Genomic DNA, 12,058 nt, shown 5'->3' with positions numbered 1-12,058 from the left:
CTGCTCACTAGATGACCAGTACAGGCTGCACAACCTGCACTCCAGCAGTGCTTGCTTCTCTCCATTGACTTTAAGATGGGACCTACATGATTAGTTCTGGCTCAAATTGGGTTTGGCTCAAGACGTAAATACATCCCAAAGCGTCAAGCACCTGCAGCTTGTACCGACTTCAGCATGGCTTGCAAAGATACGGTTTCTTTGGATTCCAATGGGAATTTGATGAAAGATGAAGATTTTATGTTAGAACATTTAGGAATCCAGGACTTAAGCACTACACTTTTTCCAAACAGATCTCCCACAAATCTAGCTGAGCAGATCTGGGCCTTTCCCAGGGCCACCAGCTTGAACCAGAAGCACTCAGCAGCAGCTCCACTACACCCCGTCAGCAGGGTTAGCTCACATTAATCTTCATTATAAGGTTAAACATACTGGAAAACTCACATGACCCCTTTTGCCAGCAGTACCATGGGACACTTCCATTTGAAACTCCTCCTTGCAGCCCTTTTGGCAAGAAGGTAGAGTCTGCAGCAAGGCAGCTAGAGAAGAACATCCATCCATGGCCTCACCGCTGAAGCCCCATGCACTGAAATAGGAGGTCCACCCTAGATAGCAGGTGCTTTTCCTTGACATTATTTCACTTTTATTTCATTATGCTTCTGAGAGGTTTTGTTGGTTTTTAAGCTTATACAGTTAAGGATGAAGATCTCCCAAGTGCCCACTGCATTGCACTCACCAACACATCATCCTCTCTTACAGCACCACATTTTTCCCTACTGCCTTCCTAGTTATTATAGGCATTTATGGTGGTCAGTCCACTCCAGGCAGCATCTCCAGAACCTCCCAGCAGGTAACACGAAAACAAGTAAGGATCTATCTATTTTTAGCATTTCACTAAAACTAAACACCAGTGCCAAACTCAAGGCAGTTTGGTGCAGCCCGACAGAGCTACAACGCGTTCTGCTTCACTCTCCACCCGTACTTTCTCCTCCAGGAGTGTGATCACTCATGCTTTCCGTGGCTTTCTCCCACTTCTCTCCAGCTTCAGTCCCAAAATCCCACTTCTTGAAAAGTGATATTTAACATAGAGACAAATGCACACCACAAGCTCCAGCCAAAGCATTCAGTTAGGCTGAATGCTTTTAGCAAGATTTATAGATTTACAACAGTGGAGTCCCAGACCTTCTGGCTCCACATTTAATGTCAGCTGAATGTCTGTGAACCTGGCTGGTGTGCCTAACCCTACTGGCTAATATATATGGACTGAGATGTCTGGCTTTACTAAGAAAAATGTAAAACAAAGTAACATAAACCACTGTCCACACTTGCTCCTCAGTAGCAAATCTCACCAACGGACCTTTTACAACCTTGCTCCTAATAATCTTTATGTTAAAAAGGTTTTAGCTCTAAGGAGATAAAGCTCAAATGACCCATTGCATGGGATAAATCACAAAGGGTATCTATACATTTTCTGCCTTGCACCTGGCTCTGAAATAAGTCAGCAGAAGAGGTACCAAAAGCCACTGCTCTTCTTGGATGCCAATGGGAAACTCCTTCCCCATCCTAAGCATTGTTGAGTCACAGTGCCATGAGCTGCTGCCCATCTGCAGAACCATAAAGCCTTCGAACAAGTCCACGCGTTGAAGAGCATCGGCTGAGATACCTGCCTGCACTGCAGCATGGCAAGGCAAGTGCCTTGGCATTGGGAACCGGACTGAAAACCACAAGCAATTCCAGTGCAATACACAGATTTACACAGATACAAAACCAAGCGTAGGTGGAAACAGAATCAAGTCCCGACTGATAAAAAAAGATAGCACTTAAATAACACTTTGCAGCTTCACAGCACTCGATAAACATTAACTAATTAATCCTCACAGCATTCTACTGGAAAGACTTAAGCAGAGAAAGAAGCACTCACAGAAAACTATTACTCGCATCAGGGTTGCAGAAGTACTTAGATGCCATTACATTGTTTAAAGTACAGCTTGGAAACCAGGCTTTTAGCCATACAGAGCTTGCGAATGTAATTTGATTTGTAATCTAGATGTGACTCTAGATAAACTGTCTTAATCCTCAAATGATGAGATGAAGCAAAGCCAGTTTGTAACTGAGTAAGAGTATCAACAGTAGCATTTAGCATGGTTTCTTTAAGGTGCATTAACCCACAGTACTTCTGCCCAAGCTCCCTAGGTGCCTTTTGTCCTCTGACGGTCTGGAAATAATGCCTAAAATGTTGGACGCATCTTAGACCATCTTAGTGCCACAGAGAATATTTAGATTGCAGAAGAGAGAAGGTTCAACTTCAGCCCTTGGACCAGCAAACAGGCTACTTTCTTGCAAAGACAAGGAAGCAGCAGGACAACCAATATATCTAGGTTTTATTGTATCCTGCAAGAGACCAGAGGGGAAAAAAAGTACAGTTTACTGCAAATGGACCTCTTCGCTCTTCATCAACACTGTTAAGAAAAGCTATTATTCTCCAAAAGGGATGCTGTTTAGACTCTGATAGATTCATTGTTCTCTGCTGTGTCTGGGACAGCATGAGTGGCTCTTCCCGCTGCTAACATGATTGAAGGAAGAACACAGTAATAAATATATGCCCATTAAGCTGGTGAGCCTCTTTTCACTTCACTGATACTAATGGGGAAGAAATGAAACAGTTTCAAAACAGCAAGTTGCCAAAACTGCATTTGGAAAGGCTGAAGAGTGAGAAGTCACAACTGACACACCACAGTTCATGCTCCGCCAACGCTCGCAGGAAGGGGCTGGCTGGAGAATAGCAAATGTCTGTCTCCAAGGGACAATTTCAAAAAGCTGCATTTTTCCTCTCACTACAGATCATTCAGTTTGGTTGGGTTTTTGGGTTTTTCTTCCTTCCAACCACCCCCCCTTATGCTGAAGGGGTGAAGCTTTCAGGGTGGAGTTTCTAAGGGTACAAAATCGAGTAATAGAGCTGTCTTGCTGCTATCGTTTCCTAACAAATAGATATTCGTGCATCTTAACACGCATGTATAAATAAAGATACAGTCAAATGAACAGACAGATTTCCAGCAGTAAATCTAGGGACCTGTGTTGGACTAGATGACCTCCTGAGGTCCCCTCTAGCCTGAATTAACCTATGATCCTACAGCAGACAAAGAGGAAGATCCGGATGAATCAAAAAATCTATAAACACTTGGTGTCTCGAAGCTACTAGGATTTTAGTTAGCAAAAGATCCACAGCTGAAGACATTTAGTCTTGGTCTTATGAAACCTGAATTAATTTCCTACCTCCATCACAGACTTATCTCACCTTCAGCAGCTCAGGCTGGTATATGTTTATGGTACCACAGCCCCACCATCCCTCCCCGTCCTAGGTGTGCACTCCATCCCCTACATGGTACAGACAACACAGAGCAGACAGAAAATATAGGGAGCTGCTCAAAAAATGAAGTATTTTGGGAGTGGGGGAAGGGAGCTTCAGTTTTTATTAAGAACAGCTCTCTGAACCAGCTGTGCCAGGGCAAGCCAGCAAGGAGGTGGGAACACATGGCCGGGAGGCAAGGAGGCAGAGACATGGCAGTGCTGACTTAGATCAGCTCACGCTGCCATGGCATCGCACTTTCCCTTGCAATATTCTGGGCACAGAACAAATTCGTACCAGTTCACATATAAAGTTCAGGGAATGATAAATTTAATGGGTACCATCTTTATTGTGGATGCATATTTAAGGACAGAGTCACCTCCGTAAGACTAACATGTACAAGGGTTGCATTTAGTTAATTATACAAGTTTTTAAACCTCTTATTGGCCCCATGCTGGCATTAAAAAATAAAAACCTTGCAGAGAAAAAGCATCACTCACTCTTGAGAGTCCTTGTTCAATGCGCACGAAGCGCCCTCAGACACTTCTGCTATTCTGTGGCTCTTTACCTCTCTCTGCTGGCAGGACCATAGGGAGAAGCTGGGGTGCCAGCCTGGGATCAGGACCGAAGGGACAGAGGGGAGGTAGAAGAGGACAATGAACCTTCATCGCCGTATTTCTTAGACTGTATTCTACTTCTTGTTTAGATGCTAAGTTTTTAGGACAGAGTGGTATGAATCTACAAATGGGGCAAATCAGGGCTCTGATCCTAACTTGCTCATCAGCCTAATATCACTGCAGGCTGCTCCTCAATATTTGCAGCAATGTTAGGCTGATGAGCAGTGATATTAGGCAATGATATTAAGCTGACAGCTTAGCAGCTATTTCTACCCCATTTTCAAAGGCAAAAATGATTCAGCGCACAACGGAAAGGACACGTTTTGCTGGGCATGCCAGCAGTGTAGTTCAAGCATGGAATTAGTGCAGGGAATTCTAGCTAAGAAAATAAAAATACAAGGCATTTGGGGGGAAAAGCTGAAAGACTAGAGCAGCCTGAAGTTCATAATGAAATCTCCCCAGCACTGATACCTTACTGCAGTCCTTCCAAGGCAGATCTTCGGTGCCTGAACACTGTTGTCCACATCCGATATTCATCAGCTTTCAAAGGGGCTTTTCTGTCACGCACATTTCTGCAGCACTGAGCACAAAAATCACACAGTAAAAAGCAGCTGTGTCGTAAAACGGGAGTGATTTAAATCTCTCTGTATCTGATAGCCGCCGAGTGCTGCTTCTCTTAACTTTTACCACTGCTGACATGCCAGCATCAATCTGTTCCTCCAATCTGTGCTGGTCTGTTGGACAGGTTGGGAAAGGGACTCAGACACAGAGAGGACACAGATGCAATCCTACAAATTAGTGAAAGAAGCCTGAGGATAAAGGACAAAAGCCACATCATTATGCCCTGCAGTTGGTACAGCCTTTTGGTTTGAGGCTAAACCTCAGCACCAACGCTCCCGAGCTAGCGAAAACGTCCACTTTTAACCAAGCTGGCTCTTCATCCTTGTTTATCAGGCTGATATTTTACAGCCCTTGTTTTTATAGGAGAAACTATTCCCTCAAATGAAACCTTTTTACTCCAGCGGAGATTCCCTCCAGGAGGCAGTTTGGGGAATTGCCTGCCCTGTTTAGAATTGGATATGTTACAGTCTATACCTTCTGCTGCAAATTGGCTCCCAGTGCACTTGTGTGTGTCATTTTCACCTACCCACTCGCAGATCGCACCAGCCACCAGAGCTTCGTGCGAAGGGCCGGATTCTGCCAACCCCGGGAGCCACCGGCAGAAACCATCATTAAAAACGGCTTGCAGCAGTGGGCCTTTTAGCACATCTCTCTCTTGCCACAGAGCGGTCTGTAAGGAACGCAAACTAAAAAGGTTGCTTAGGTATAATGAAAGACCACTTAAATGAGGAGCACAAAGTCCAAAGAACGTATGATCAAGACAAAGGAATCCTTATAGAAGGACAATAATACAACAGTACCTACGGAGCTGGAAAAGACAGGATATAAATGACAACTGAACCAGTTTCTCCCATCAACATGAATCCTACACATTTCCTTTTTTTCCCCCTTTCTAAGGAACCTACGATTTTCTAGCTTCCTCTGGAACAGGGAGATGAAAGGGGATACATGCCATCGGACGACACACCAGCACTTCAAATGGACTTACCCTCTGCAGAAGGAGCCAAATGAAGGACATCGATGGATGCGGTCACTGAACAGAACCAAGCAATAGGAAGTTTAGTAAACTCACCAGTTCTCTTGAAGTTTTCACAGCAAAAATTTATACTTCTAAACCATTATAAGAAATAGCTGTTTCTTCCATCAAACACTTCCGGATCCGTGGAGTTCCATCACCCAACGCAGAGACACGCAACCACCCAAAATCCCCCGCCAGGAGACCAAACCTCCCCAAAGCTTTCAGGAAGTTTGCTCTCCAGTCACGTTCTCCAATCCTGTTAAAATATCTAAGCCAAACAACCAAGAGAACAGAAATACAACCCAAAAGGTTGCATTACCAAGAATATCTTTTTATTTAGAGAAAAATTATGAAATCATAAGAGCTTGTCAGAGAGGGGGCTTAATTACAGTGTGGGGTATTTCCGCTACACAGAATGTTTTTGGTTGGTGGGGTTTTAATAAGTGGAATGTGAAATGCTCAACTTCATATCTAATAAAAAACAAGTCTGGCTCTTAAATATGCAAAGAAAAAGTTGGGTATATAAGCTAAGCTGAAGAAGTGGAGACTGGAGCATGTTTTCTTGCTCCAATATGTAGCACTGAATAAATACTTAACAAGCAGCTATTCGTCCTCTGTTTTGCTGACTACATAATTGATACACCTATGATAAAAATCATGTTTTTAAAACATTTTTCTAATGTAGTAAAAGACCCTATAGTTTCTCTCAGTAAAAAGCTATCAGCAGTCTAGCGGCTATTGACAGTTAAGAGATCAATTCTTCATTTTTGCTAATGACGCCCAAGAAATAGGTTTTTACCACCTTATGTTAATGGTCATTCTCCCAAGCAGTGAAATCACTCTAGTTCAAGAACAAGTACAAGAGCTACTGGATGAGTGTGAGAGACCTGAAAGTGGAAGAGATGTAGGTGTTGGCAGTGTTACTGTCCATGAATCACTCATAGAGAGTAACTGGAGCAAAGCAGCATTATTCTGGACACTGGCTTAGAGATGGTCATGAGGAACTGGAGCAAAGTACAATTATGGCTCTTCAGAGTTTTTTTCTTTAGATGATTATGGCTCTTCAGTGGTTTTTTTTCTTTAGGTAGTCCATAATTGTTCCATTTCAGCTCATTTTGAAAAATCTGCTCTGAAAATGCAGAAGAGAAAGACTCACTCTACAAGAACCCTGTCAAGAAGATAAGTGTGGAGGAGATACTTGACGTTACATAGCTTTAGGCTCTTATATTTTCCATTTTTCATGTGGTGAAACCATTTCAGCAAGCAATATAGATTGTGCTGAGCTGTTGTTATGCTTTCAGCTACTGCCTGCCATCCTTCATGAGAACCACGAATTTCTGAATGAGGAAAAAAAAGGAGTTTGAACACTGTCAAACAAGCCGTACCACGAAAGTGGATCAGTCAGGAGATTAGCGAAACAACTCTGTCAAAACAACTTGTCTTCTTGATCTCAAAGCTGATATTTGGCAGGGGGGGATCGAGGGGGGTGGGTTCTTCAAAAGTTAATGCACTAAAACTCTGCCCAAACTGTTATTTTTAAAGGCTTCTAAGGTGATCATGATTTTAATTCTGATTATGAAGCCTAGCAGCCCATTCAGGCATCTCCTCACACACATGTCATACCCAATCCATGCCTGAAGAGCCTGTTATAAGGGTAGCAATTGCATCTCTAAGGGGGTCTAACAGCCAAACCTGAATCGACTCTTAAACAAAGAAGATAACGTTGAGTGCTTCTCTCTTAAGCATCACATGAAGCTCTACCCAGACTTTTTGATGAGTAATAATAGCAAATTAGCCTCTCTAAGATACAATTGCATTACCATATCAGATGAGCGAAGTCACTACTCCAGTATACACTCCTAGCCCACAGTGAATAGAATACGAGGTGATTAGCTCTGTTCACAGGCAGAGTGGTAAAAAAAAAAGAAAAAAAATTCAGTCAAAAATCAAATTAACTCTCATCTGGTCTTCTGCCAGCACGTGGCAACTTCATCAGTGCATCAGAGGTGTGTATGACACTCAGTTATCAGCTACGTAAAACATCAGACGTCTCAGTCTTTTATTCCAACATCAACCCATGCGCACGAGCCACAAAGTGGGCACCTCTCCAGAGCTGCATTGAATCCTTTTCCCAAATTAGCACTAGAACAACTGCAAATTGTTAATGCCTTGTAGCCAGAGTCCATCCTGCAGATAGTGGTGCACAGAAAAGCCATAAAAATGGTAAAACTTAGCTTGAGGAAAGCAAAAATGTATTCTCCAGGTGTCTTTGGTTCACCCGTAGAAAATTTGGGGTGATATCTATGCAAGTGAGATGCTTCCCCTCCCCCAAAGCAATCAACCAGCGCATTGTATGTTCTGCAAATGCACCAGTAATTAATGAGACACTTACAGCTGTATATATCTGGCACACACATATTTAATTCAGCACTGGCAAGCTTGCCAGCTACCCACATCTCCCCGCACGCTCCCCTCCACCTTCTCCTCTGCCCCTGGAGTTAGGAAACAACCGATGCTCAGAGTGCAAGTTTTGTGGCATACACTGAGAGCAGCATCCAGCTCTATGTCCTCCATGCAGAGACAACCACCACAGCCCTGTTTCCATCAGATTTACTGTTAGATCTTTCTCTCCGCCTCAGAGAAGGGAAGGGGAGTATTTGGCTAATCAATGTGAGACGTACCCAACACCTGATGTCACCACAACCTTAGCATTCAGTGAAACTCCATTTTCATACAGATCATCTGGGCCTTTTAGTTCTTTGATAGAAATGGTCATCACTGGCAAAGCTGAAAGTTCAGTGTTATTTTGTGATTGCAGCACAGCAGTAAACACAAAGGCAGAATGATACCACGTGAGCTGTATGACAAGAACATGCCCCAGGGGATGGAAACAACTAATGCCAATAAAAGACTACAAAGATCACCTTTGATGCAAAGAGAAAAGCACATAACAATATCCACCTGTGCAATGATTAACTGCAGTTTTCAATTCTCCTACAGGAGAAGTTTGTTTCTAAATTGGTGGGTCTGCTTGAGAGGATGAAGATATCCACCCATTTGGCGATAACCATGCTCTCAGAAGAGATAATCAGCAACCACATTTTGAAGATTTTCACCTGCTTCACTGCAACCATACACAGGCAAGTAGTTTATTCAAGTCCACTCAAGAGCACACTTGGCAGAAGAGGAGCATTCAGACAAAAGGGACTCAGGGTTTTCAGGTGTCCCTCGAGGAACATCACCATCATGGCCTAAGAGCTGGCCAGCCCATCATGCCACGCTGGGAAGCTCCCAATTAACCCAGTCAGAAGTTCCCATTCACCTTCACCCAGGTGGATCACAAGAGTGCCAAACAGCGTTTGATCCTTTTATTGCCCACTTTACCTCCGGTTTCATTACAACCAGCAGCTCCAGGAGTAAAGAAGGACTGATACCTGCTGGCTTCATGGATCCTTTCTCCAGGTTAACAAGGCAGCTCCGGCTGCTTTGTAGTTGTGGTTGCTCCCGTCCCACTGCAGCCCGGGCACACTGATCGTCATCTGCTTTCAGGTCCCTTCCATCTTCACCCTTTTTAGAGTGGTTGTGGTATCCTGGGTGAACATTCAAGTCTCACAGACTTGCTGGGATCTACCCATAGCTTGCTCACCTCTCCCTGTGGCTTGGTTTAATTAATGCAGCAAAGCACAGTTAAATACAATAACAAGCACATGCTGCAATTCCACCCCAGGCTCCTCCTGGGAGAGCTACTTTATCCTACAGTCAGCAAAACTACTTAAACCCCCTCTAACATAATTGACACTGTGATCAAAGTGAACCCTGTCAAGATTTTACTACAAAAAATATTATTTTTTACACTGATTCTAACATTTGTCCAGGAAAGGCATTTTTGGCATGATTTTCTCCCTCCTCCTCTGCCCCATACCTTTATTTTACACTCAGAACCCTCCAACTTGCATAACAACGTTCACCTCATGCGTACATTGTCATGACTGAGGGAAACAAAAAACACAATACTTTTGTTTGCTTGCTCTCAATGCCATTCTGAATGAACTCTGGGTATAACCTAGGTCTGTCACTACGCAAACGCAAAATGTAGGTCAAAAGTCTGTGTGGTTTGCCACAGCAAATGACTTGTATTTCTAAAGGCAGATGGGAACTGAGTCATCTGCTGCTGCATCATTCTCTGCTCCTCTCCTTTCCTCAACCCCTGTTTCTTTTTTCTTACCATCAGATTATGGTTGAAAGAATGCAGTGACACCAAAAGACCAGGAGAGCAATGCCTTGTACTGCACATTGCGCAGGGAGAGGATATTTCCCGTTTATTTTTTGTTGAAGCTATGCCTCTTTCCCAACACAGCACCTACCACAAAAGTAGCCACTTTCTAAAGCGAATGCAAATTTTAATTTTCTCCATTTACCTGTTATACTTGTCTTTCATGAGAAGAAATTATCACACGTGAACAGGAAAAAAAAAAATAAAAGAGGTTATTTGACCTACAGGGCGTGGGAGAAGAGCTCTCTATCGTTTCCACCACTGTTGACATGGGAGGTGCACTGGTCCTTTGGCACGCCTGCTTCTTATATCTCCTGAAGCAGGTCTGCCAATCAGTTCATGCTGGTTTTTATATTACATTAAATTACATAGGACTGAAGTCTTTTGTGCTAGATGCACAAACAAGCACCGCAAAAAAGCCCCTGTGTCAGTGTTATGGTCAGGTGTCTACACATGGACAGATAAGGAAAAGCGTTTGAGATAATACCCACAGGAATATCGATGATTTTTGTTTCATGCTACTGATTTGGAGGTAAAAGGCTCAAAAAGCAGTCTAGCCCCTCTGCAATACTCATCTCTGCTTCCACAAGTTTCATGTGTTCATACAGATGAATATCCGACAAAGGTCCAGAAAACAGGACAGACAGGGTCTTGGAGAGATCACCCAGCCCACCCCAAAGCAGAATCAAGTTCTACCAAAAATGACCCTTTTCTCAAAAACTGCCTAAACCCTGCTAAGACCTTTGCATCAGTGGGGCTTCCACAACCTCCTTCAGCTTCCATCCCAACAGTAGGAACATCACCCAACAAAAAGTACCACTACTGATGGTATAATCTACAACATAAGGACATCCAGAGGGTTATACATAGTCCAAACAACATTTATTTCCCTGAAGAAACACAGCAATTATTATAACCAACAGGAACACAGTAGGAGAGGGGGCTGATGCATCACAGTTGCTGGTACAAGAACCTACGGGACTGACAGCAAGGTTTCCTTCAGCTAAAAAAAGAAAATTACTTTTTTTTTTTCTTTTAACTGTACAAATACACTTTGCAAGGGAAAGGGAAGCAATAGCCTTGGCCCAAGGTAATCAGTAACTCCACAAGTCAGAAACTGCAAACTTTCTACTTATTCTAAATAAAAAACTTGCATGTTCGTATTGCAAGCCCCTTGCTATCACTTCTGCTCAGCAACGTTTATAACGTGGAAACTTCAGAACAACCCAAATTCACTGTAACACACTGGCAGTTGAGCTGCAAGGGACCAGAAGCAACATTGCAGAAGTCAGCAATCAACTGAACAGAGCCGGTATGGGATTTTACCAGTGGAAACACCAAAAATATCCTGCAGTAGTGCATTTGACTGTAGACCCAGCCTAAAAACGCCACCTCATCCTCCCCACTTTTGATGACAGGAAGAACTAGGAATTGAGCAAAGGCTTCCTCCTCTTACCTCTTTGTTGGTGACTCCCGGGGGCAAAGTCCCATGTTTGTAATCCTCCAACAACTGCACAGCTTCCTTCAGACGACTCTGCAAATAAAACAGCAGTGTGGTCTGCAATGCTTGTCCTGCACTGAATCATTTTATTGAAGGCAATGAATTTAAGTTATAGAATTAATCTTCTTTCGTGCAAACCTTACGAGGGGTCCTTTTACCCGTATGATATAAAAGGAAAAAGGATGCATGGATACTTGTTTTGCTGGTTGGCGCAGCCCTGCTGTTTTGAATCTAACTACTGAAGTATAGAGGAAGAAACAAAAGAGAAAATAGAATAAACTCCCCCTCGCAATGCTTCTATAGAAGACATCAACAAAAACTTGAGAGTCTTCAGTGCGGTACCAGGGATCTGATAAATCTTGGAGATGTGAATGAGCTCTCACTTAAAGGTAGAAAATAGTTTAAGACAAAATGGATACATTCCGGTACAACACAGAATACCCATCTCAGACATTGGTATCACCCCATGCCACTCTCAGATTAATATCTCCCAGTGAAACTGCTTAAATTGAAGACCTGGTTTTGCCCCCACACCCTCTCCCAGGGCATGTACTGGGGAGGTACAGCCGAAGGGAAGAGCAAAGTAGAAGCCTGCACATATTAAGCATCACCACTGAGAACTCGGTGCCCACTAAAAAGTTATAACACAGTAAGTTTTAGCCTGATCTCAGCACAGCCATATAAA

At 43.3% G+C, this 12,058-nt stretch overlaps 1 protein-coding gene across 3 annotated transcripts in view; it reads right to left on the bottom strand.

Moving 5' to 3' along the window:
* SFXN5 (sideroflexin 5) overlaps positions 1–12,058 on the bottom strand; it is a 101,753-nt gene that overhangs the window by 67,010 nt on the left and 22,685 nt on the right. For all 3 annotated transcript variants that reach the window (XM_052780864.1, XM_052780863.1, XM_052780865.1), the window contains exon 3: positions 11,329–11,406. In XM_052780864.1, the coding sequence (XP_052636824.1) occupies positions 11,329–11,406 (78 nt within the window). The remainder of the gene's footprint in view (positions 1–11,328; positions 11,407–12,058) is intronic.

This window comes from Harpia harpyja, chromosome 2, assembly GCF_026419915.1.
Source record: "Harpia harpyja isolate bHarHar1 chromosome 2, bHarHar1 primary haplotype, whole genome shotgun sequence".
Taxonomy (NCBI): Eukaryota; Metazoa; Chordata; class Aves; order Accipitriformes; family Accipitridae; genus Harpia; species Harpia harpyja.
This window is presented reverse-complemented; position numbering and strand designations above follow the sequence as displayed.